Genomic DNA, 27,963 nt, shown 5'->3' with positions numbered 1-27,963 from the left:
ATTTGAACTTATTTGTTTAGAATCAAATCTTTTGGATTTAGTTAATTATCTCTTTAGATTTTGGCGTAAATCTCATAGCTAGAAAATAATTTTGTTAGCAGTTGTTGCTGGTACGCGGTTGTGTGGGACTGCTGCAGAATGCAGATGCCATGGAATATTATTATAACATATTGGGGTAGCTATCAAGTTTGTTGTGTTATTATGCAACCATAACCACCTAATCAAATTGTTTATGTTTAATATAATACACAAATAATAATTCAAAGAGTAAAGAATCTAATAATTCCATCGCAATGTCCTATCTTTTGTTAGCAGCCTAAGGTCAATGATATGTGCGAGACGTGGACTACAGTCTTTTGCAATTTAGACTCTTATTAGTGTAACATTATTAACAAAGTTTGACTTAATTAGTTAAGACCTAGGAGGCTACATGACTAAACAGAATCGTGAAAATTCTTTAGCATTATATTTAGTAGACGTGTTAAGATCATAGAAGAGTAATAACTATGTTATTTCTTAATAATTTTTCTTTGTTTGACCTTTTAGCATTTGTCTATTATATTCTCCATCTATTTTTTTTTTTTTTAATTGAAACGGTAGAGAATTTCATTGCTTTGAAGAACAAGTCAATACACGGAAGCAATGCAACAAAAGATTAAAACAATAGCTAAACTATTCAATACACTCTTTAAGAAGAAAACCAGTAATGAGGTCTGGCGGTTCCTCAAATCCTGAACAAAGAGAATCGCTGAAGAAGACAGTACAAGCTAAGCGTTGAACACGTTGCATTTGCATGGGTAATTGACCTCTTGCGTAATTCAGCCTCAAGTTGTGTTTTTTTTTTTTTTTTTTGTATAGATCGAAAGTCAGCAAACAACTCTCAAATTATCCACCATTAGATGGATCATCAGTTTAATTAAAATATATTCATCCAAACTTCAACTCTCAAGAGAAGGATATTCAAGATGTTAATACATTTTCTTGTGACAAACCCTTGTGGGTCTTACTTCTTTTTGCTCCCAAATAATTTGTATATCATATCCCATGAACCATTTATTTGGTTTTGTAGGACCCTTTTCCTTTGTTAATTTTCATGGGTTTTAGTTTTATATATTTTTATTTAAACAGATTGAAAATATAAACATATGCCAAGTATCATCACCTAATTTCGACACATACACATGGAGCAATTATTTTTTATGGCATGCATGATTCTCAATAAACAAAAATTATAGCAAATTTGGGTTTCGCAAGTAAATATTATCATAATTTGGATTTAATAATAAATAATTACCTCTCCAAATAGGTTTTTAATACATGAATACTTTCGCTCATTACACATTCACAAGATTTAACAAGCAATCGATATCAAAGATGTAGTACTATTTGTAGTAGTACAATTCCGCATCCATTCACAGTTCCTGGTACACAATAATATCAATTGCCTAAACCCTAATCTCAAAAATACGTATCGACATCGAATGGAAAAAAAACCCCATAAGAATATCATAAAATAAATTAAAATCAGAAACATAAGGAGGCCTCCCATGGCCAATTTGAGCATGCATGCCCATAACAGACAAAACCATGTCAATATTTTGACTTAATGCTAGCTACCATTACTATGCATAAAACAAATCCGCATAATACCGCGTATACACTCACTACGCAGAAAAACATAAGCCAAAAATGCAAGAGATGGAGAAGTCACAGAAGTATGGTGCTAAATTTCCAGCATTGTCGGCATTGAATGACGCAGCCGCCCAAGGAAGAAGAAATTAAGTGCATGTAGGGCACAATGTCAACAAAACAATCCTTAAATCATTCACCCATGTCAGCTGCTCAGGTATCTTCATTAGACAAGATTTATCTGCTTCGGCCAACAAAGTTTATTGTCTGACCATACATCATAAAGTTTCAGCACATGAAAAGAAAATAATATATGTGTGTGTGTACCCTTATTTTCACGTTTTTTTTTTTTTTTTTGTCGAAATCCTTATTTTTACATATTTAAATAAGCATTTTCTTCGTGACATTTATTAATTGATGGGAACACTTCTATGATTTGGTCTAGCTAGTAGAATGGTGTGACTCATAAGATATGAATGCCATTTAATAATATTCCATTTGCATTTGCTGAGATCAATTGAATTTCCTTCATAAAAGAAATTGAGAGAGAGCAAAAATTGCAAATACCATTTGACAAATGATATATGACAAATTGTTGTACTATTTCTCATGTTTGTCACGTTATAGATCCGTCAATATATGGTTGTTAGACTGGTTAACTTAACTTTTTCTTTACTTTTAAGTAGCAAATTGCTATCCAAAATGACTAAGGGACTTCAGAGTGCAAAACGTACAACTAAACGTGCCACATCGAGTCATAGCTGTTAAAAGGGGACTTGTACATGTGGTTAGTCCTTGTACTGGCTGTGAGAAAATTTTCATGCTCCAACCTGCAAATAAAGACTATTCACGAGTTAGGGTGTGAGTCATATCTTAGCAATAAAAATAAATTCTACAACCAAGATATGATGGAAAATAAAATTAAATTACAATGATTACACTATATAACAAATCTTTCGGAATAAAAGCTTGAGTTTACTACATATAATTTATTGACTACGCAGCGGAAATAAAATAGTAGTATACAAAATTAATTCATAACAAAAGTACCAACTAAATTGAAATGAGTAGCTCTTGCAAATACATAAAATGTATGCAATGAGATGCATGAATGTACTCACTCCCTTCTAATCCCGTCAACACATACCTAAGACACCCAAGCCTGCAAGTCTCATACCATGTTTATACCACTTGGCTCCGAATACCTTAGAATATGAGTTAACTCCCGTTCATCCCTTAACCCCAATTTTTGTAATTAAAGTCTCAGTTTCCACTTTATTAAACAGACACTTTCCCCGACGCCCAATTGTATATTCAAGCCATTCCCCCGACGATTGACATAAAACAAGATTTCATTATTTTTATAATCAACCAATTTGTATACTTAAGCCCTGCACCCTACACCTAACATACACAACAACAACAACAACAACAACAACAAAGCCTTTTCCCACTAAGTGGGGTCGGCTATATGAATCCTAGAACGCCATTGCGCTCGGTTTTGTGTCATGTCCTCCGTTAGATCCAAGTACTCTAAGTCTTTTCTTAGAGTCTCTTCCAAAGTTGTCCTAGGTCTTCCTCTACCCCTTCGGCCCTGAACCTCTGTCCCGTAGTCACATCTTCGAACCGGAGCGTCAGTCGGCCTTCTTTGCACATGTTCAAAATCACCGGAGCCGATTTTCTCTCATATTTCCTACAATTTCGGCTACTCCTACTTTACCTCGGATATCCTCATTCCCAATCTTATCATTTCTCGTGTGCCCACACATCCCACGAAGCATCCTCATCTCCGCTACACCCATTTTGTGTACATGTTGATGCTTCACCACCCAACATTCTGTGCCATACAACATCGCTAGCCTTATTGCCGTCCTATAAAATTTTCCCTTGAGCTTCAGTGGCCTACGACGGTCACACAACACGCCGGATGCACTCTTTCCATCCAGCTCGTATTCTATGGTTGAGATCTCCATCTAATTCTCCGTTCTCTTGCAAGATAGATCCTAGGTAGCGAAAACGATCGCTTTTTGTGATCTTCGCTAGATTGCTCCGGTCATTAGTGTGGATAAGTATATAAATGGATAGAGATAGGAAAGCAAACACAAGATGTACGTGGTTCACCCAGATTGGCTACGTCCACGGAATAGAAGAGTTCTCATTAATTGTGAAGGGTTTACACAAGTACATAGGTTCAAGCTCTCATTTAGTGAGTACAAGTGAATGATTTAGTACAAATGACATTAGGAAATATTGTGGGAGAATGATCTCGTAATCACGAAACTTCTAAGTATCGGAGTGTGGTGTCGTCTTGACTTGCCTTATCTGTCTCATAGGTAGATGTGGCATCTTCTCTGGAAGTACTCTTCCTCCATCCAGGGGTGGTATCTTTAACTGGTGGAGATGCACAAGGTAATGTATCAATTTCACTTGAAGCTTACTTGTAGTTTCAGGCTTGGTCAAGCGCGATACAAACCATGTAGTAGGAGTCCCCCAAGTCGCCGAGCTAGGGGGTCTGCTGAAAGAGGTGACAGACAAGGTAAGCAATCAGAGCTCCGACTGATTGTTCACCTTCTCCCCATCTTGCAGCAGCATGAAGGATAAAGAGAAGAAAAATGAGACGAGATGATATGAGATACTTTTGCTTTTGAAGAAGTAACTTTCCACAGGCTTATTCTTGAACTGAGCTGGAGGGTTTTCTGGTTTCCTCCAGAGTATAAGGCCGACTGAAGAATTTGAGGGTCAAAACAAGTCCATCAAATCTAGAGTACGTTCCACCCTGCTGATATGGGATACTTTTGCTTTTGACAAACTAATGAATGTATCGGCACGTGTGCTGTTACGCTTGTCTCCACATGCTTCCTTGTATCCTTCGCACTTGCCCTATCTGTTCCTCAAGCAGATGCGGAATCTTCCCTGGAAACATAAGATGTTGAAGATGAGTACTCGAGAGCAATGCCAGGTAAGTAATCAGGTAAGGGGTTCCAGGCAGTCAGTTCCTGGCTGGAAGCTTGATTCCAAGTGCTGACTGATTGCTCTCTTTCTCCTTGTCTTGCAGGTAAAAACAAGGCCAAAAGAAAAGACAGGGAAAAAGCATGATATGGGATACTCTTGCTTTTAACCCTGATGATATGAGATATTCTTGCTCTAGTATAGCTTGTTTGCAGAGGTATTATCGGGGGGAAAGAAAGCTGAATATTTCGAAAGGCTTCGTTGGGAGTGCCCTCTCAGATATGATGAAGGGTTGAGCATTTTTGCAGGTCTGCCTGTCCGTTGGGGATGGAGGTCGACATATATAGGAGTCTCCCTAACAACAAGTAGTAATGCTATTCCTTTACCCTGCTTGGTCATAGCACGGTAGTGGGAGCTGCCAGTTTCACATGTTTTAACTCTGTCAGAGCACTTTGAAAAAGTGGTCTGTGGTATCTGGGTCTCGAGATTCGGAGAATGATGCCTCTTCGATTTTTGAGAAAGCAATCATGCTGGGGGTATGACTCTCGAGATTCGGAGAGCAGTGTCTCTTCGATTTTTGAGGAAGTAATCATGTTGGGAGTCTGGCTCTCGAGATTCGGAGGGCGGTGCCTCTTCGATTTTGGAGCAAGCAATCTTGTTGGGAGTGTTGTCTCGAATGTGAGTAAAGGTTGGGCATGTTTGCTAGTCTACCTTGCCACGAAGCACAAAGGTTGACACACAGGGACTTTCCAATTATCCAGCAATGGTATTGTTCCTTTACCCTCTCTTCGATTTTGAGAAAGTAGTCATGTTGGGAGTCTGGCTCTCGAGATTCGGAGGACGGTGCCTCTTCGATTTTGGAGCAAGCAATCTTATTGGGAGTGTTTTCTCGAATGTGAGTAAAGGTTGGGCATGTTTGCTAGTCTACCTTGCCACGAAGCACAGAGGTTGACACACAGGGACTTTCCAATTATCCAGCAGTGGTACTGTTCCTTTACAGTTGTGGGTAATAATATGGTAGCTAGACCTTCAAAATTTATGTGTCTAAACTTTTGTTAGTGCTGTTTCTTTGCTATTCTTTTACTTTTCTTGGTCAGAGCGATGTAGTGGGAGTTGCAAGCTTCACGTGCTCAACTTTGGCAGAGAACTTTGGCAAAGTTATTTGTGGTACCCATGAGCTATTGTTGCGTGTGGGAAGTGGGTGATTGAACAGTAAGATTCATGTGCTTTCTACTTCACCAGAAGTCTTCGACAGAATGCCCATAATTTCTGCAAAGCTGAGTGTGCGTGTGACAGGTGCTGACAAGGCTAGAAAAGTAGGTGCCTCTTCGATTTCTGAGATCGGCCCTCGTGGTCTCTGAGCAGCCCAGCTCTTGAGAAAGCGAGCGCCTCTTCGATTGATTCGGAGAACGATGCCTCATCGATTTTTGAGAAAGCAATCATGCTGGGGGTCTGGCTCTCGAGATTCGGGGAGCAGTGTCTCTTCGATTTTTGAGAAAGTAATCATGTTGGGAGTCTGGCTCTCGAGATTCGGAGGGCGGTGCCTCTTCGATTTTGGAGCAAGCAATCTTGTTGGGAGTGTTTTCTCGAATGTGAGTAAAGGTTGGGCATGTTTGCTAGTCTACCTTGCCACGAAGCACAGAGGTTGACACACAGGGACTTTCCAATTATCCAGCAATGGTACTGTTCCTTTACCCTCTCTTCGATTTTTAAGAAAGTAGTCATGTTGGGAGTCTGGCTCTCGAGATTCGGAGGACGGTGCCTCTTCGATTTTGGAGCAAGCAATCTTATTGGGAGTGTTTTCTCGAATGTGAGTAAAGGTTGGGCATGTTTGCTAGTCTACCTTGCCACGAAGCACAGAGGTTGACACACAGGGACTTTCCAATTATCCAGCAGTTGTACTGTTCCTTTACCCTTGTGGGTAATAATATGGTAGTTAGACCTTCAAAATTTATGGGTCTAAACTTTGTTAGTGCTGTTTCTTTGCTATTCTTTTACCCTTCTTGGTCAGAGCGATGTAGTGGGAGCTGCAAGCTTCACGTGCTCAACTTTGGCAGAGAACTTTGGCAAAGTTATCTGTGGTACCCATGAGCTATTGTTGCGTGTGGGAAGTGGGTGATTGAACAGTAAGATTCATGTGTTTTCTACTTCCCCAGAAGTCTTTGACAGAATGCCCATAATTTCTGCAAAACTGAGTGTGCGTGTGACAGGTGCTGACAAGGCTGGAAAAGGCTGGAAAAGTAAGTGCCTCTTCGATTTCTGAGATCGGCCCTCGTGGTCTCTGGGGAGCCCAGCTTTTGAGAAAGCGAGCGCCTCTTCGATTTTTGAGATCGGCCTTCGTGGTCTTTGAGCAGCCCAACTTTTGAGAAAGCAAACGCCTCTTCGATTTCTGAGATCAACCCTCGTGATCTCTAAGCAGCCCAGCTTTTGAGAAAGCAAACGCCTCTTCGATTTCTGAGCAGGCGCCTCTTCGATTTCTGAAGCTTCGTCGAGTGCAGATTTTTATAGGGGCTGGCATTAAGTTCCAAAGCACACTTGAATCTCCACCAGTAGAAGCTTCATTCTTGCACTTCTAAGATCTTGATTTGTCCGACCTCTTCTCTCTTCAACACCTTTGAAAATGTCTGGCCCCTCCGACCGTCGTTTTGACTTGAACCTTGTTGAAGAGGCAGCCCCGCCTTCTCCAGACAACATATGGCGCCCATCCTTCGTCTCCCCTACTGGTCCTCTTACCGTTGGGGATTCCGTGATGAAGAATGATATGACCGCTGCGGTGGTGGCCAGGAACCTTCTCACTCCCAAAGATAACAGACTACTTTCCAAACGGTCTGATGAGTTAGCTGTTAAGGATTCGCTGGCTCTCAGTGTTCAGTGTGCAGGTTCTGTGTCTAATATGGCCCAACGCCTATTTGCTCGAACCCGCCAAGTTGAATCATTGGCGGCTGAAGTGATGAGTCTCAAACAGGAGATTAGAGGGCTCAAGCATGAGAATAAACAGTTGCACCGGCTCGCACATGACTATGCTACAAACATGAAGAGGAAGCTTGACCAGATGAAGGAAACTGATGGTCAGGTTTTACTTGATCATCAGAGATTTGTGGGTTTGTTCCAAAGGCATTTATTGCCTTCGTCTTCTGGGGCTGTACTGCGTAATGAAGCTCCAAATGATCAACCTCTGATGCCTCCTCCTTCTAGGGTTCTGTCCAGTACTGAGGCTCCAAATGATCCCCCTCCGGTGCCTTCTCTTTCTGGGGCTCTACCGACTGCTGAGACTTCTCCTAAGCAACCTTTGTGAAGGCTCCCTCTTGTGTGCTTATTTTGACTCATGTATATGTACATATTTGTAGCTTATCGGGGATATCAATAAATAAGCTTTCCTTCATTTCAACGTATTGTGTTAAATACACCAAAGCCTTTTTCGCTAAGTTCTTTGAATTTTCTTTTGTTAAAGCTTGTATGTTGAAGCTTTCTGAGTGGAGCATGTAGGTTGGGGTAGTGTTCCCTTAATTTCCCGAGTGAGGAAAATTTCTCGGTTGGAGACTTGGAAAATCCAAGTCACTGAGTGGGATCGGCTATATGAATCTTAGAACGCCATTGTGCTCGATCCTGTGTCATGTCCTTCGTTAGATCCAAGTACTCTAAGTCTTTTCTTAGAGTCTCTTCCAAAGTTTTCCTAGGTCTTCCTCTACCCCTTCGGCCCTGAACCTCTGTCCCATAGTCGCATCTTCTAATCGGAACGTCAGTAGGCCTTCTTTGCACATGTCCAAACCACCGTAACCGATTTTCTCTCATCTTTCCTTCAATTTCGGCTACTCCTACTTTACCCCGGATATCCTCATTCCTAATCTTATCCTTTCTCGTGTGCCCACACATCCAACGAAGCATCCTCATCTCCGCTACACCCATTTTGTGTACGTGTTGATGTTTCACCGCCCAACATTCTGTGCCATACAGCATCGCCGGCCTTATTGCCGTCCTATAAAATTTTCCCTTGAGCTTCAGTGGCATACGGCGGTCACACAACACGCCGGATGCACTCTTCCACTTCATCCATCCAGCTTGTATTCTATGGTTGAGATCTCCATCTAATTCTCCGTTCTTTTGCAAGATAGATCCTAGGTAACGAAAACGGTCGCTCTTTGGTATTTCTTGATCTCCGATCCTCACCCCTAACTCGTTTTGGCCTCCATTTGCACTGAACTTGCACTCCATATATTCTGTCTTTGATCGGCTTAGGCGAAGACCTTTAGATTCCAACACTTCTCTCCAAAGGTTAAGCTTTGCATTTACCCCTTCCTGAGTTTCATCTATCAACACTATATCGTCTGCGAAAAGCATACACCAAGGAATATCATCTTGAATATGTCGTGTTAACTCATCCATTACCAACGCAAAAAGGTAAGGACTTAAGGATGAGCCTTGATGTAATCCTACAGTTATGGGAAAGCTTTCGGTTTGTCCTTCATGAGTTCTTACGGCAGTCTTTGCTCCTTCATACATATCCTTTATAGCTTGGATATATGCTACTCGTACTCCTTTCTTCTCTAAAATCCTCCAAAGAATGTCTCTTGGGACCCTATCATACGCTTTTTCCAAATCTATAAAGACCATGTGTAAATCCTTTTTCCCATCTCTATATCTTTCCATCAATCTTCGTAAGAGATAGATTGCCTCCATGGTTGAGCGCCCTGGCATGAACCCGAATTGGTTGTCCGAAACCCGTGTCTCTTGCCTCAATCTATGCTCAATGACTCTCTCCCAGAGCTTCATTGTATGACTCATTAGCTTAATACCCCTATAGTTCATGCAATTTTGTACGTCGCCCTTATTCTTGTAGATAGGCACCAAAGTGCTCATTCGCCACTCATTTGGCATCTTCTTCGTTTTCAAAATCCTATTGAAAAGGTCAGTGAGCCATGTTATACCTGTCTCTCCCAAAAGTTTCCACACTTCGATTGGTATATCGTCTGGGCCTATTGCTTTTTTATGCTTCATCTTCTTCAAAGCTACAACGACTTCTTCCTTCCGGATTCGACGATAAAAAGAGTAGAAGGTTCATTATTTTATATTAAAGGCAAACTTCAACCCTTGAATATCCTCACAACTCAAACACTTTACACAAGTGAGCACTGGACACAACACAACTCTTTTTCTTACTTTGCAATGCATATGTATATGTCATGTGCACATAGATATCAATACTCACATTTTATCTAATAAGCTTGCAAGCTTCAACATAAATCAAATTGATTAGTGACAAGAGTAGTATAATCATAATATTAATAACAAAATAATAATCTTTAATATAAATGATAAGCAATATGTTACCATTTCCTCATTTAATTTGTCGATCCTCCTTTTCCATTATGTTTCTATTTAATAACTCAGTGTTTAAATGGTTTGCTCAACTCAAATCTATTGCAATTAGACAAAGGAACACGAAGATTTAAGTGGTTCACCAATTCGGCTACGTCCACTAGAGGTGGATATAGATTTGTATTTCACTATGTATGAAAGATTTACAAAATACAATGGAAATGGCTTCAAGCCTTGACATAATATGAAAGAAATGGATAGTGAAGGAGGGATTGGTCTAAGAAAGAAGACATTCTTCTTGCTCATGTGGTGGTGTTTCTATTCCTCCCTTTTTCTCCTTCGTTCTTCTCCATTTATAGAGAGTAAATCTGATCGAAGAAGCTGTACTACTGGATGTTAAAGATCTTCACTTACGTCTACTTTGCATTTCAAATCCACATGTGGTTATCTCATTGGAGAATTTGGAATGATAGACTGAAGCATTGAAGAGAAAATATAGACAAATAATTGAAATACAAATCTATGGCCCTATATAGACTCACACCTCTCCAATGTTCAGGGATGAATAATCACACTACATTAACTCAACTTGCCACCTCACCATTTGTTAAAAATATCACACCAATTCTAGTTAGATAATCCCCAATTCAAGCTCTCAGCTCTTTGTTCCTGATTGTGCTTCAAATTAAAGATCAATGAAGCTAGCAATGGTGATTTTCCATCAACAAGTCAAGAGATTAAGTTAAGGCCTAACAAAATAATATTATACGTATATATAACCTTTTTTTTATTTTTAAATACGGGTTATTACAAAAATAACCTTAAAAAATGAAAACTGATCTTTGAGCTGTATATATTTGACAATTGAAGAAAAAACTAACATATATTTTGAACGGTATATTGTTTATTGCCAAATGCAACCCTTTAAATTAAATTAAACGCGTGGTATTACTATTTTCAATGATCTTATGATCTACTATCTGGTAATTTTATTCCTGGAGTCTCTTTTTCCTGTGTGCACACGTCAGTTTGGTCTATCTTCCCAGAGCATCGAAAACTCTCAGTCAATATTTTGCACCCTTCATTTTCAGCATGCATGCATATGGCCAAAATATTCAAGAATAATAATGCATATTCTCTGCAGCTATGCTTTCAGGAATTATCATCTACGTGCGGAAAGTTGTCCCTTCGTCGAAATATGATTGTCTTATTAGAGAGGTTCAGACCTTAATTAATAGAAGAAATTAGTTGCTTTTCAAAAATAAGAGTAACAAGCTCAATAAAATTATAAACTTATGTTGTAATGTGATTTACGAGTGTGAGATTTTTGAATTTTCAGAAATTATCTACATGTGGAAAGTTGTCTCTTCTTTAAAATATGATCATCTTGAATTCTTATTAATTAAAGAGGTTTAGACCTTAATTAATTAATCGAAGAAATTTGTTGCTTTTTAAAAATAAGAGTAAAAAGCTCAATAAAATTACTTACGTCGTAATGTGATTTACGAGTGTGAGACCTTTGAATTAAAAAGATGGTTCCCGTTTTTCTTCTCTAAGATATCGTTCAATCAAAGTTCCACGTAAAAAAGAAAAAACTCGTCACTTTTATATTTTTGTTGCGTTATGATCAGGGACCACATGGATCTTGCTCTTGAGCTTCACGGCTGTGACTTTGCCCACCAATCCCCGATCTCCCACCTCCCCAAGTCCCAAAGCTTCAGCCCTCAGAAAACAAATGGCTTGGCTGCGCTTTGCAGGTCAAGCCGGGAGAATGCCATGTCCCATGCTTTTCACAACCTTCACTTTTATATTTTTCTTTCTGTTAATACCTAAATAAACAAATCGTATAGATTTTGGTTAAGTAGATTGTTTTCACACCTCAGCTAAAAGTGTAACTCTCCTCATGTAGGAACTTCCTTGCAATGCCTTTAAATTAGAGGCATGTTATTGTGCACCTAAGAAGGAGGTGTTGTGTCACCAACAAGGATTGGCCTTCACTATGACAGTTATGGTTGTTGTTTTTTTTCAAAGGAAAAAGCTTTAAATTTCAAGGAAATGAAAAAAAGATGTTTTGGGAATATATATTAGGCTCTATTGAAAAAGTTTAGCCTTTAATTAAAAGGTAAATCTCCAAAATGGTCCCTGAGATTTGCATAACTCATCACTTTGGTCCATGAGATTCCAAATCGATAAAAGATGTCATTGAGATTGTCCACCATCCATCATTTTGGTCATTCCGTTAAAAACTTCGTTAAGTGTCCCGGAGCTCTTGGCCGGAAATTTGGGTAATTTTCAAAGCTTCGTAACTCAATCGTTTCTTAACCAAATTCGACCCATAATATATCAAAATGAAGATAGGAAAGTGTAGAATAAAATTATACCTATTTCGAATCCCAATGGTTGCCGAAGATTGCCGGAAAATAGTTTCAAAGTTGATTGGTCAAAGTGAAAATTTGAAAACTCGCCGGAAACTGGGTAAACTTTAAACGTTCATAAATTCTTCAATACTAAATGAAATCAAGTGATTCAAAAACTAAAATCATACTTCTCGATTAGACAAAGAGAATTGTACCTTTTTTATGGCTAACTTGCGGTGGTTTGGCCGGAAAACGGCTCGAAAGTGGCTATCTTGGTCTCGAGTTAGTCACTTTCGAGCTGTTTTCCGGCCTAACCAAGACGATTTAGCAGTCGAAAAATGTTCCATTCTCTTTGTCTTGTTGAGAAGTATGATTTTCGTTTTTGAATCACTGATTTCGTTGAGTATTGAAGAAGTTACGAACATTTAAAGTTTACCCAGTTTCCGGCGAGTTTTCAAGTTTTCACTCGGACCAGTCAACTTTGAGGCTATTTTCTGGCCATCTCCGGCAACCATTAGGCTTTGAAATAGGTATAATCTTATTCTACACTTTCCTATTTTCATTTTGATATATTATGGGTCAAATTTGGTTAAGAAATAATTGAGTTACGAAGCTTTGAAAATTGCCCAAACTTCCGGTCAAGAGCTCCAGGACACTTAACGGAGTTTTTAACGGAATGACCAAAATGATGGATGGTGGACAATCTCAGGGACCACTTTTATCGATTTGGAATCTCAGGGACCAAAGTGATGAGTTATGCAAATCTCAGAGACCATTTTGGCTATTTATCCTTAATTAAAATTGGGTTGAGTTATGAAGAGCAAATGAATTTAGGTGTGAAAGAAAGTTGCCTTTAAGTGTTAAGCACAAGAGCAGATTATTATAAGACCAACATAAAAGAATGAGTTAATTATCCTTGCAACTTGAACGCCTTAATTCACTTTTAATTGAATTCATCACGAGCATAATCAAAAGATTATGTAAGTACTTATGAACTTAAATCTACTATTATTTACAAACGTGTGTGTATATATATTGCTTTTTTTTTTTTAAATAAGAAACTTGTTATCGAAGAGCATTTATTTGATACTTTAATAGTTTAATTTCTATATATACTTTTCAAATCTTTACATATTCTACCTCTATTTATTAACAAGTGACTTTCACATGCATTTTTATGCAATTTTGTCTTTTATCTTAGTTCGTTAATTTTTAGTTTATTTAATTTAAAAATTAAATTAAAAAAATGTACAAAACAAAAAAGATGAAAATGCGAAAATCAGATATCTCAAAAAAATTACACTATAAATATAAGATAAATTTAAAGGGAGCCCGGAGTGACAGCTGATTATAATTGAGCCAAGCCGAGGTGCATTAAATGGGAGGAAAGGTGTTGGTATTTGACGGTGCATGTGTTTTCATGAAGTGCAAATTACGAAGAAAAGGAAGAAAATATGGCCGGCGGCTTAGCTCACACCCACCAAAGCAAGCCTCCAATTCCTCCACGCGGCCTCCTCTCACACCCCCTGTAGTGTCCCACGGAAAGGAATCATCTCCGGATCCCTTCCTTCCAATCTACCAAATCAGAAGATTCGTACGGTTGAAAATTGATTTAACGGCTGAAGTTATTATAACTTTTAAACTGAACTTCTATTTGTAACCGTTGGATCAAATTTCAACAGCACAGATCCTCTAATTTACCAAATTAGAAAGCAGGTACCCCTCTCCGTCTCCCACATTATACGAAATGACATATTGCCAGAATTTCCTCTGACTAACCTGACTCTCTCTTCCAACTTGATCTTGACTTGGCCACCTCCTTGTGGACCGTGCTACCGTGATCCCCAAGCTCCTCTCTCTCTCTCTCTCGCCGCCACGCGGTACACGAACTTTCTTACTTACCCTACTACTACTATATATACACGGCCTAACCCAAGCCAAGCCCCCCCATCAGCATTTCTTTAACCTACACAAAACCCACAATTCCAAATCTCTCTCTCTCTCTGTCTCTCTCTCCATTCTTCACTGCTATGCCTCGTCTGAGCGCTTTCGCACTCATTTTCTTAGTGGTAATGGCCTCATTTGTGTCAATTCTAGAAAGCAGAAAGCTCTCGGATGTAAAGAAGGACGATGCCGAGTACAAGAAGAAAGAGGCTTCTCTGTTTCTAAGTGCCCTTCCGAAGGGCAACGTGCCTGCTTCTACCCCAAGCAAGAAGGGTCACGCCGTCGTCATCAACGAAAAGCTCATCGCACGCCATCTTAGCGTTGAACCAAATCGGATTCTGGCGCAGTCTGTTCCCAGCCCCGGCGTCGGCCATTGATCAGTATCAGTTATATATTCGCAATAACTATTCGTATTTTTTTCATTGGCTGTTAGATCTCTATAGTCACTACAGTTTTGGATTTTTTTAATTTTTAATTTTTATAGTGGAGTAGTTATTTAAGGAGTTGAAGAGAAATGTATAGACAGTAATTTGTTGGGATTCATTTTCATAATCTGCAACCCTTTAGATATTATAAAGACGGTGCTTTTACAAGACCTTATTGTACCATTGTTCAAATTCTTTATTATATTTGGGTTACCCTTTTTTCTTTTTGTTTAATATTATATCCTGTCAACGTTGAAAAATAGGGAAAGGGATCCTTTCCAATCTTTTTCATTAATTCGGACTCTTGAAATTTGATCAAACGGTTAAAGTTATTATAACGTTTAAATGAAACCCCTGTTTTTAGCCGTTAGATTAAATTTTAATGATCCGGATTAGTAGATTTTGTGGATTTAATGGAAGGAATCCGAAGATGATCCTTGTCCAAAAAATAGTTATGCGAATTTTAAAGAGAAAATAGAAGAATGATATAAAAGTAAAAGGTAAGAGAGGAACAAGGATTATTGTCCATTCTTGGGTGAGGACTGAGCATTTCAGAACCTTCGCTTGCATTTGGTTAAATTTGGCATCTCCTAATTAAGAGCTCTCCAAATTCCTGATGATTCCATAAGCTATAATTCTTTTTTCTTAAGTGGTTCATAGAGCTTCTAACGTCAATTGTTCATTTAAGTAGCAAAAGTGCTGAGCATTTGGAACATTTTGGCCTTTGTTAAAGTTCTACAAATAGATCATCACCCAAAAAGCAAAGTTCCTAAAAGAGAGATTTTCTTTTATATTAATTGGGTGGGAATGTCACTCAGTACTACGACTCGATCTGATGATATTTCCGTTCACTTATAAGTTAAAGGTTTTAGGTTTGAATCTTGTGAATGACAAATTCGATATCAAATTAGGTTGACCACTGTATGGCTTTGCCGAACTCTTCATCTCCTTAGTGTAAGAATATCAATGAATTAAAATAAAATATTTTCATTTAGTGTTGGACAGAACATAAACAAATAGAATAACAATGTTGAAGAGTATAGTGTATAAAATGGTAATGCCATTTGAGTCTGGGTAACTGTTATTAGCATTTCACAAATTTCATTCTACACTTCACACAAATGTTTTTTTCTTTCTAATTATATAAAATTTAGAGTAAAAAATTAGATTTTTGGAATGTCAATAACAATTCTCTGAGTCTAAAAGTTGTGAAAGATAAGTGCCAGAAAACGCAAAAGCATGTTTTTGGGACTTGTTTTTCGAGCAAGACCCTCATATGCCGACCACTTGTGTACTTAGTCGAACTACTGCGTCGCATGATTAGTTGAACAAATTACTCTTATAATCTTACAAACACGAAATCATATTGATTGGAGCGGTGACATCTGTATTGTGCCAATCAAAAGTTTTTTTACTTGCACTGTAAATGTCACGAATGACGTTGATCATCGTTTGAATTGTAATTAAAACGATGATATCATTCACTCATTTACATTAAGGCTATCTCCAATCAAATGGTTCATAGGGCCAGAGGGCCGAAAGTAGCCCTAAAACCGTCTCCAACCGAGGGCCAGGCCAAATGGCTCGTGGGCCTCACTGGACAAAAAAGGGCCAACCGGCCGGCCCAGATGAGCCAGCCAACCGTCCCCAGGCGGGGCTGGAATTCAAATGCAACGGTCAGCTAGCCGTTATTATTTATTTTTTATTTTTTACACAAAATTTGTTGAAAATTTTTTATAACTTTTTTTTTCCCTATACCTTCCTAAACCATTAAACATTACATAACATTAAGTAACATGAAACAACATTAAACAATACTAAACAATATTAAATAACATTAAATAAATTAAACAACATAAAAAAACATTTAACAACATAAAACCTAAACAACATTTTTAAAAACAGTTAACAACATAAAACTTAAACGCCTACTCCATGTTATTTTTGGCCCAAAGATGTGCAACAAGATCCTGTTGTAGGTACTTGTTTGTGGCATGGGAACATATCATTCTATAGCAAGAGTATCAAGGCATGTAGACTTAGACATACCATGGGTTTCATCCATCGAATCAGCTGGGGAGCTATAGGTCATCCTTCGGAGTGCAACAGTAACCTTCTGATGAGCTAAGAAACTAGGGCAGCCTACTATGTCCCGCTTTTGTGGAAAGTATATATTGACATGCTGAACATCACAAAGTAAACGCTTGAAGACATGACGTCTCATCCGGAAGCGACGTCTAAAATCCTCATCTGTGTATACCAAGTTAGGGTTGAAGTAGTTGCTCATCAGATTGGCATGCATCATCGATCTGTTTCGTGGTTTGTAAGAGCAACCAGCAACAGAGCCACCCCATTGAGGTTGTTCCTGAGTTGGTTGACACACCATGGCCATAGCCATGGTTGCTACTCTGTTTTGTGTGTTGCGCCATGCTTCATCTTCTTCATCAGACTCATCATCTTCTTGTCTCATCTGCGCCCATTTTTCTTCCAATTTGGAATTGGATGAGGACCCCCAGTTGGAATCTGAAAATGATCCAAAGTTGGAATTCATTGCAAACTTGAATTGAAAGAGATTGAATTGAAATAGATTGAATTCAAAGGTGTGTGAATTATAACCCAATATCCACCCTATTTATAGCAAAAAAAAATTCAAATCCAACGGCTAGCTGACGTCACTTAGCCGTTGGATTTGAATTTAAGTTGTAATTTTTAAATAATAAATTATGTTTGGCCCTCGGCTGGAGATGGTTTTTTGTGACAGGGCTAAAACGAGCCCTATGGCCCTTTGGCCCTCGGTTGGAGATGGTAAGAAATATGACCATGCATTGTTCATTAAAATATTAATTTCTTGGAGGGACAGAGGACTAAAACGAGCCATCTGGCTAGCCTTCAGTTGGAGATGGCCTAAGTAAAGAATAAGGGCGTGAACTCGAAAGACAATGTGTTTAAAAGAAAAGCTATAAACTCAAGACAATTCATCGCTTGCAGTTCCTTTCTCAAATTTAATTTGGAATATGCTAGTATTTATGAAGTTTTGTCTAGGAGTTCATGTGTCTTTTCTATTCTAGTGCGTCAAAAAATTCCAAAGCGGAGACATGTTCCTAAAATTAACATATCAATCACGCCCATAAGGAAGATATAATTACTGTTTAAGGGTGCCACTTGCAAAGAAACACATCCATCAGTTGAATGAGACATAAGTAGAAATACATATATGGTGCGTGGATATTATTCTAACCACCAGGATTGACCATGTAGCTAGGATCAGAGAAGCATGCACAGTATTAATTAGAGTCTACAACTTTCTTATTTTCTCCAAGAATATAATATCTATCAACTTTCAAAGTCATGGCCTGTTAAATTCTAAGATCAAGCAGGTTTCACTCATAAGTCTTTTCACATATCCGGCTTTCTTGGAAAGTGACCGAAGTGAAAAGGAAAAAAAGGGAACTTTGAAGAAACAAAATTCACAATTTGGCAGACTAATTTGTTGTCATGTATATGAAAGACTAGTCACTTATACACGAAGTAATTCAAAAAAGAAAAAAAGAAAGATGAAATATTTTAACTTTCAATATTTGTTTGTTTTGTTTTTGCATTTTATATAAGTGATATTGAAGGAGGAGACTCAAACTTAAAACTTCAGCCTTCAGGTGCATCGATAAATAATCTTAATTAGCCACTTAAGCTACACTCCTCTTGTTCAATTTCAATATAATTTTCTTTTTACACAAGCAATATTGAGGAAACATAAATCAAACTTAAAACTTGGGTGCATAAATAAATCTTCTCGAGTACTTGAGTTGCACACCCTCGCTTAATTTCAATTTGACTAGACAACGTCGTAAAAAATGACTAAACCAAGGCTCAAGAACATCGAACCAACTCAAGGGATCCACACAACCGTGCGCTCGTTCATTAATTTAGACCTGATCATAGCCATAGGACCAAAATGCCTCCACTTGGTTTGTGATTTTTGGCATTCAGATTAATTATGTTTCCATATCAATAATGCAGAAGTGCAGCTCAAGTTAAATCAATCACTGAAATATATAAGAGAAAACAAAAACTAAAGAAGAGTGTGGGTGCAAGCAAGTCTGGCTCCCATATTTGTCATGAAACAATTCACCAGCTGGCGGCCATTGACTAACCAGTGTCGACCTACATTGGGTAGCGCTACCTCTAGATATGTTGGCGGCTTGACTTTTAGTTTTGAGTGGAACTAACGTGTCGTGTAAGCGAAACTATTAAACAAAAGTAGGCATGTCGCACTTGTTAATAGCAAATCATGGACTATTTAATAACAAATGCCTTGAAGAATTAGGTGCCTTGTTGCTCCTATGGCTTGGACCCGAAGGTGGGATAGGACGCTTAGAAAGAACCACATGATGAAAAACAGCCACTAGCTAGCCTCTCCTTCAAATCTAACAGCACCAGCCGAGGCACAGCTGCAGGCGTCTCCGAAGCGCCTTGGCTTTTATAATCCGGTACATTTGGTGTCGGGTAGGTTCGAATTCCAGATGCTATGGGTGCCAAAACTAAGAGAACTATTAATATGATGTTTAAGAAGAAAGAAAAGGGTTTCCGACCGACGGAATGCATGATAGCCAGCATCTAGGGTTTTGGTAGTGACCCGAGTAGCATGCTATATATGGTGGCTTTTACATGCATGGAATGGCAGCAACTAAATGATATTGTACATAATGTGACTTATTGGATAGACGTTAGCAGAGAATATAAATGATGACAACTTTGGAAAATTTAAAAAACATAAACTAATTCGTCGCCGACGTTTTCTCTCCATGATAGTTCATGTTCTTGTTGTAACTTTTGACACTGAATTTAGACTATATAAAAGCTCATCTTTCACAATAATATACTAGTCGACGTGCATTTCTTTCTCATGATTTTGTCATTGATAAGATTTCAGCATCCTACTACCATCATTTTGGTTTTGAAATTAGCTCCGACTATTTTTCACGAGAAAGGTAAATGCAATGATTTTGCTGATAGATTGAGCTCCACGTTTCGTGAACGCAAGCTCTTAGAATATCACTTTTGAAAAAAAAGTAGCAAAGTGTGGTTATCCTCCTATTACATACTTTTTTGAGTACCCATCCTTCTTTTTGTTGTTTCATATATGGTAGGGACAAATATTACAGATTGATTTGATTCGTAATTGAAGTGCACTTTTGAAGATAGAAGTGCTTTTGGGATGAGTTGATGAGAGGCTTTTTTGAAACCAATAATTCAAGAACGAGTGCGGATTTAACAAAGAATATTTCATGCACCACATGCGTTTGGAGATTAGAATGCAACCAATCGAAGCACTAGCAGCAATAACAACCAACTACCCAAAACCATCGATCAGATCGTATCCAGTGGACAAGCTTTAGGAGACTTTCTAATCAAAAGGGTTGAAATTGTATGATTTAATAATTAAGTGACAAATTTGGAAATTTGGAAATTTCTAACGTTATTTCCAAAACCTTGTAGAATAAATTAATTAAAACCGAAGGGAATGCCAACTGGCCTATTAGCTCAGCTGGTTAGAGCGTCGTGCTAATAACGCGAAGGTCACAGGTTCGAGACCTGTATGGGCCACATTTTGTTTTCGCAATCAAGTTCGTTCCGTTTTTTTTTTTTTTTTTTTTTCCCTCTCCACCTGGATCTGCCTTTTAGAAGCGAGCTAAGTTTTTATTAGTTATGCGAAGAAATTGCCTTGACTTTTAGAGTTGTTGGTAACGGTTTTCGGGGTAACGAACGATCAGAGAATAGTCGCTGAAAACCTCGATTCGTTCGTTACCCCCATTGAAGAATTTGATCTGCTGAATTCTCTGCAAGGAAGAACAAGAGCCAATGTGCTATCACAAACATACATGTGCTTGTTGCACTGATACAACATAAATTTAGTAACCTAAGCCTTAAACACTGACTGACACACTCTACTTTCTTAATTTAACCTCCATACATTGCTTCCCGGGTAAAACACCGGCTTACCATCACAGGGTTCGTGGGAGTCGGATCTTCTATCCAGTGTTTATCAATGATCTCCAAAAGAAGACGTTGGTTGATTCACTCTTTCTTTAGACCTAACAGCCCAACTGGATTTTTATTCCTTATCATATGAACAAAGCTAGGCACACAGTGAGCTCGTCAAAATGGATGGCAAGAGAGGAAATGGTCGAGGAACAGGCATTACAACGGAAGGGGGTATCCGCGGAGATATGTGGAATCCACACCAGACTCCCGCTGTAACGCCACCCTCCCAGTCCGCGCAACCTTCAAGGAGGAAAAACAATGTTAAGACATGAGGACCAAAGCTCATGTGGAAACCTGAAATTTAAATGCTAAGTTAATTGTTCAGTACAAGACCAACAAAAGAATGAGAAAACAGACCTCGCAAATCCCATAGGGCTCTAGTAACTTCTGCAGTGCAACCATCTTATTTAAATCACCAGTCAGCTGAAAACAATCATGAGTAGATCGTATTAGTAAGATTGGCGATAATCGCATTCATTAATACAACTAAATACAAGAACCACGCTGACATTGATCCTGTTCGGAGGCAGAACTTCTCAACAGATTCCATAAGACTAGTAACTCACAAATTCTTGTTCTGTATGTGAGAATCCATGAATGGTATCGCCATCTATTGCTATTAGTCTTACTCAGGGAGATGAGTCATGGTCCAAACTCCAAGGACCAAAGGAAAGCAAGAACAACTACCCTGCTTCTAGAATTTTTGTGAAAGTATAACAAATAATAGGAGTGCGGGAAAAAGCCTCAACCTCAAGGGTAATTGTATGATCGGATACATCAACAGCTTTGGCACGGAAAATGCTGGCAATATCAAGAACATCCCTTCTAGCAGTAGTGTTCACAGCAATCTTTATCAACATCAACTCTCGCTCAGCAAACGGTAAGTGACTAATATCCCGAACCTGGAGGAACAACCAGCGTTATCATCCATGAAGGCATGAACAAATCTTATTTTGTGATTAACCTTGGAAAAACTTCATCATCTCAAAATTAACACTCATTAACTCATCAATGTTGAATTCGGTAGGATCTTATTATCAAGGCTGCCTCCTATCGATGACTGACAGATAACTGAGGAGCAGATTTTGATTAATCGAAATATGGAGAGGGGAAAAAAAAAGATCATGGGTCATAGAACTACTTTATATTTAGTCATCAACCCCAACCTACCACACCGACCAGATTGCGACCGAAACAATGGCATTTGACTTGCAAAAAGTGATTAGAATCGGAAATGCAGAGTTTCAAGTGTGTACGAGCTTTTTCAACACATTTTTTAATTTGCATATTTGAACATTGTAACCCTCACCTCATGAAGATCTATCAACTTGTGGAGTTGCTGAACCAACTTGGATATTGAATCGTCTGTACCGGGAACAACTGTTGTAATGCGAGAAAGCCCCTCCACTTCAGCGGGCCCCACAGCCAGGCTCTAGAAGTGTGAAATGAAATCCAATGACCACATGAGCAAAGGCCCAAGAAAACCAAATGTAAAAAGTGAGCGCGGATCAGAATCAACAAACCTGAATGTTATAACCTCTTCGGGACAGGACTCCTGTAACTGTGTTTAGAACTCCAGGATAGTCATTTACAATCATAGACAAAGTGTGTGATCGAACCCCACTTGACTGCATATTAGAATGAACGGCACAGGTAAGGTTTCAATGGCATTGGTTTGTAGAGTAAAGCAAACATGAATAAAGAGCCTACTTCCTAAGCAGATACATCGATTTTTCCACCTTGTACGTCTCATCATCAACAACAACAACAATAACAAAGCCTTTTTCACTGAGTGGGGTCGGCTATATGAATCCTAGAACACCATTGCGCTCGGTTCTGTGTCATGTCCTCCGTTAGATCCAAGTACTCTAAGTCTTTTCTTAGGGTCTCTTCCAAAGTTTTCCTAGGTCTTCCTCTACCCCATCGGCCCTGAACCTCTGTCCCGTAGTCACATCTTCGAACCGGAGCGTAAGTAGGCCTTCTTTGCACATGTCCAAACCACCGTAACCGATTTTCTCTCATCTTTCCTTCAATTTCGACTACTCCTACTTTACCTCGGATATCCTCATTCCTAATCTTATCCTTTCTCGTGTGCCCACACATCCAATGAAGCATCCTCATCTCCACTACACCCATTTTATGTACGTGTTGATGCTTCACCACCCAACATTCTGTGCCATACAGCATCGCCAGCCTTATTGCCGTCCTATAAAATTTGCCCTTGAGCTTCAGTGGCATACGATGGTCACACAACACGCCAGATGCACTCTTCCACTTCATCCATCTAGCTTGTATTCTATGGTTGAGGTCTCCATCTAATTCTCCGTTCTTTTGCCTCCTTGTACGTCTCATACAAGGCAATATTTGGACTTAAGTGAAACACAAAATGAATTGATTATTGTAAAGAAACTTACATCTTCATCATAGAGAACACCCCAATGCGCATCAAGAACTGTATTCAAACGGAAGTCATCATAGGGCTCCACGGGGTAAACGTCGCCCTGCAATAATGAAATGAGGTTCGCTTATGTTCAATCCAAAATGGCAAAGGCAAGAGTAAAAGCTGTGCACATACATGTTATCGTCGTAAATGATAACAGTTAATGATTTTATCAGAGGACAACACAGTTTGTTGTGCGACATATAAATAACTAAATATCTGGAATGTATTGTGAATGAGGCACCCATTATATGATAGGAGAACCCCTTTCAGCGTTACTAAAAAGGATTCCATATAAATAAGAATTAGATAACTATGCGTGCATGTAGAGAAATTAACCGCACATATGAAATCTGCTCGATAGAAAAAGAACAACAAAAAAACATACCCTTGAGGCAGTAACAGCATCACCATTGAGCGTACGATTTGCTTTCACTGCAAGAGCACCATCAGACGTGGACTTCTCAAGATCTGGATAAGAATCTGCAGAAAATCTCCAGAAAGGAGCTGTTGCACCCATCTTTTCTCGTCTCAAAGCAATCTGTCGGACGAGTCAAATTGAACACCTCACTTAGATGATACTTGCATAACGTATAAAAGATTGAAGGGAAAAAAAAGTGTGTCAACATCTAGACGGGTTGCATGACCACCCTAACTTAATTTGCATCATTGATTGCAAGTTCAAAATGCATTTTGGGAGAACATATGCAACAGAGAAATCAAGAATTATGGGAAGTACAAAGGAAGCGGTTGACAAATATCATCCATTACTCATCAATGCCAGTGCACAACGATGTTCAACTCCCATAGAAAATTGTCTTAGCATCTCCATGACAACAATAAGTATCTTCCTGATTGGGAATACTATTCCAAATTGTTAGTCGTGAACATCTTGACAGTTCAAGTTCTTTGGCCACTCATGAACCGTTTAATTATTGGATATCCTACACATATGACTCGTTGCATGCGTTGTTTAAGACGGTTGCAGCCATTAACACATGCATAAATGGACATCAACATCAGAATGCAAAATATAGAACTTGCCTTTCCAGTTCTTGCAAGCTCTTTGATCCCAAACTTGCTTAAGTTTCTTTGAACAGCAACCACCTTCCCAGGGTCCCCAGTAATCTGAGATGAACTGATTTTGTAAGTATGGATGGATTTGGTACCAGTATGACTATAAGAGGCCATAAAGGAAATTGCAAGTCGGCACACTCTTTGTATGGCAAGAGGATATTGGCTAAAGCAACTTATAAAAGTTCCAAGATTTACAAATGCGGGTTGAGCAAACTAAACAACTAAAGGAGGCATAAGCATTAAAATTCACCTCAACTGTTAGTGACTGTTCAGAGATATCAACAATTTTTGCTCTGAAGATGTCCACTAACCACATTATCTGAAAATCAGATCACACAAACAAGATCAGGTAAAATGATAACTAAAATGATAAAAGAGCATCTTAAACAGTGTTGATAACCATCAAACAAGAAGTTAACCAGCCTGCAATACCAATGCAGAACACAACAACATCCTAGTACACACGCAAAAGAGGGCCGAAAACACAGAAATACAATAGAATGCAACATGACGTATAACAAATCAACATGTTCTGTGGCGAAAATTACATTTTAAAATTATCTATAGAGAATTATACAGATGAATTAAAACCACATATTACTGATGATTATTCTTAGGGGTGGATCATTTAAACATATCAGAACGATTATCCAAATATTGGTTGGATGATCCAAAAATTTACCTCTGCACGGGTACTTGGATCTGCATTAAGTTTGATAAGCATCAGTTCACGTTCTACTTGTGGCTCCCTTGAGATGTCTTCGACCTGATAAAGCAGAATTATAAGTGAAGATAATGCAGAAACTACCAAAAGGTTTTACACGAAATACTAAAGACGTCCACCAACCTTTATCACATTCACCAACTTGTTCAGCTGTTCAACAACCTGCCTCAACACCTTTTCAGTCCCAGACACAACTATGGTAAAGAGAGCCTTGTCCTTGTTCAAACCAACAGCAAGAGACTCGATATTGTAACCTCTCCTGGCGAAAACCCCTGCTATTCGGTTTATGATTCCACTCTCATCCCCAACAAACACTGAAATAGTATGGCGTTTTACCCTGAAATGATTATAGAACCAGAATTGAAAACTTGAAATCACCTTGAAGTCTTTCCAGATAAAAAATTTCTTGCACATTCATGACAAAAAAGGAAATAGTCTTCCAGGCCCATGACCTGGGATTCCGAATCATCGCTACAAAAGCTTTAGAAATGATGAACTAATTATGCCTCATTGACACAGCCATCGCCTATATCTTTTACTTTTGCTACACTTGCCATAAAAGTATTAACTCCCACATCAGTTTTTCACTCCCTTGGTCCATTGAGAGCAAGGATACTTTAGTTTGGTCGTGTATCCCGTATCCGATACTTCAACTGATACGATACTCATCATATACTCCGGATACTTGCCAGATAAAAGTATTCAGCTTTTAGGATACCGTTACACTTTCAAATGAGAAATTAAGATGAGAAATTTAATAGGAAACAAAGATTTAGCTGAAAGTTGATGAATACAAAGAGCTTGCCTCTAATTGAAACAAGGAATATAACTCCCACACTTGAATGAACTTTTGAACGTTTTCATGTTAAAATATGTTTCAAATTATATATTTTTATTGTTGTATCCATGATGTATAGTATTCTAGTTTTTAGAGATTTTACGTATCACCATATCCATGATGTATAGTATTCTAGTTTTTAGAGATTTTACGTATCACCGTATTGTGTTGTATCCTTATCCATGCTTCAAAGTTACATTCTTTTTAACTGAAGTTCCAAAATTGAACAGTAAATATAAATTTGGCTGTGGTCACCATCAAAGTCGATTTACCCGAACTTAAAAAAAAAATTATTGGTTGGAACAATTAAATTATCAAAGCCAATTACCCAATGATAAAATTATTGGTTGGAACAATTAAATTATCAAAGCCAATTACCCAATGATGAAAATAAAATTTATGTTACTCGCTAAATATTAATAAATAAAGACAAAAATAACAATGTTAAAACAGTTCTATGCAAAAGCACTAAATCCAGCAGCTAAAATAACAAAAACCCCACAAATATTCAGCGAGACCCAAGAAACAAAGCAAGTAAATTTCAACCAAAAAGTGCACAAAAATACCAAAAAATGAAACTTTATTGCATGCAAAGCAAACCCAGAAAGAGTCGAAACGTAAATTAGAGGGGGAAAAAAGCAAATTTAATCACGAGAAGTACTCACTTAGAAGTCAATGAAGGCACAGAATCACTGACAGAAACAGCATTGCCAGTGCTAGCAGAGATCACCAGCTTCTTCAGCTCGGAACTCTTCCCTTTGAGCGGCCTCTGGCGGCCAAGATCGAAGCTTGTGGAAAACCCATGCCGGAAATCCACTGGGAAACTCGGTTTCTGGGCCACTAGTGAAGTGGAGAATGGTGATGACACAGCCGCCATTGGTGGGTTATTTGGAGAGAGGGATCCTGACAGTGTCTTATGAAGAGAGAGAATCAGAAGGCGCGACCTGAGATACTAAAGAAAGAAGACCTCGGGAGCCATTTGGCAAATTTTGGCACGTGAGAGATTCTGAATCTCTTTGATGAACGGTCATCGACGATGGCCTTTCGCCACGTGAGATTCTGAATCTCTTTGATGAACGGTGATTGTTGATGCGAATCGACGATGGCCCTTCGCCACACAACACAATGATCAAACGTGTTTCGTGAAAACCTAAACATATTAGCAATTGGACTAATCACTTTTTTAGTAAAACATTGTGGATTAATCTGTCACCTTCTTTTTTAGTGTTGCAAAATATATACTTCACTAAAATTAAAGGGGTGTGATAGTCACACACCCAAATTTACTTCTTACACATATTTTTAATTTTCGACCGTCGGATCAGATGAATTGAAGAAGATCAACGGACATAAATTATCAAGGATGTGTGAGAAGTAAAATGGGGTATGTGGATAGCACATCTCAAATTAAATTACACAAACACAAAAGCGTGCTCTAGTATCTTTGATCTCTCCAAAAAAAAAAATATCATGGAAACGATAGTACTCGTATCGTACTCAACCAGAAAAAGAGTATAAAAGAGCGGCAAAAGCCGACTTAAGTTTGGTTACAATCTTCAGAGAGTAGGTCAAGAATAGATCTTGGAGGAGAGTCCGTTCAAATGCAAAAAAAAATCGACTGTGAAACTGTAACAGGCAAGATGATGGGCTACCCCGTTAACTTGGCAGCGAACATAAGTATAATTGACCTCAGTGATCAAAGGAAGCAATGATTTCATATACTCCATAATTTGTTCAATGGAAGATGAATTGGTAAAAGGATAATTCAAAGCTCCAATAATTTGAAGTGAATCACTCTCGATATAAATTTTTTGAAAGCCCTAGCTACCGCCCAAACTAAGCCTTCATGAAACGCCAAAGAAGTCATTGAAATTCCTCGAATGCCTTTAGGAAGCAACATGCATGTATCTATTTTAGAAAATGGCTTTGTACTTATTTTGACCAATTATCTTATGACTTGGACAGGAAAATGTTAAGACAAAAACGGAGAAAGTTGGAGAATCGTCAACGCAATTCTTACGCGAAGTTATATTGATGTTGTGAAGTCGTAGAAATGCCTTTAAAGAAGGGCTTAATTATGTGACTTGTGATGCTCTTTCACAAAAAAAGTCATAAAAAATGATGGAGGTGGTACATTCACACTAAATAAATCAATCATTAATATTGGTAAATTGTCAAATAAACATCTTTAGGCTGTATTTATTACTGTAAATAAATACAGC

General features: G+C 38.5%; 2 protein-coding genes and 1 non-coding gene across 3 annotated transcripts; 2 read left to right on the top strand and 1 right to left on the bottom strand.

The window, feature by feature from the left end:
- The first annotated feature begins 14,187 nt into the window (after positions 1 to 14,187).
- Positions 14,188 to 14,841, top strand: LOC126587326 (precursor of CEP14-like). Its single transcript, XM_050252364.1, has one exon. The coding sequence runs from the start codon at positions 14,282 to 14,284 to the stop codon at positions 14,570 to 14,572; it is 291 nt and encodes a 96-aa protein (XP_050108321.1). The 5' UTR covers positions 14,188 to 14,281; the 3' UTR covers positions 14,573 to 14,841.
- A 5,309-nt stretch (positions 14,842 to 20,150) lies between these two features.
- TRNAI-AAU (transfer RNA isoleucine (anticodon AAU)) lies at positions 20,151 to 20,224 on the top strand. Its single transcript has one exon. It is a non-coding gene; the product is annotated as a tRNA-Ile (tRNA).
- A 229-nt stretch (positions 20,225 to 20,453) lies between these two features.
- LOC126587325 (acetolactate synthase small subunit 1, chloroplastic-like) lies at positions 20,454 to 26,701 on the bottom strand. Its single transcript, XM_050252363.1, has 12 exons — positions 26,407 to 26,701; positions 25,027 to 25,240; positions 24,862 to 24,945; positions 24,430 to 24,498; positions 24,147 to 24,230; positions 23,491 to 23,643; positions 23,077 to 23,163; positions 22,186 to 22,290; positions 21,972 to 22,094; positions 21,412 to 21,564; positions 21,020 to 21,085; positions 20,454 to 20,902 (listed from the first exon to the last, which is right to left on the bottom strand). The coding sequence occupies exons 1-12, from the start codon at positions 26,616 to 26,618 to the stop codon at positions 20,819 to 20,821; spliced, it is 1,434 nt and encodes a 477-aa protein (XP_050108320.1). The 5' UTR covers positions 26,619 to 26,701; the 3' UTR covers positions 20,454 to 20,818.
- Positions 26,702 to 27,963: the final 1,262 nt, after the last annotated feature.

This window comes from Malus sylvestris, chromosome 10, assembly GCF_916048215.2.
Source record: "Malus sylvestris chromosome 10, drMalSylv7.2, whole genome shotgun sequence".
NCBI lineage: Eukaryota > Viridiplantae > Streptophyta > Magnoliopsida > Rosales > Rosaceae > Malus > Malus sylvestris.
This window is presented reverse-complemented; position numbering and strand designations above follow the sequence as displayed.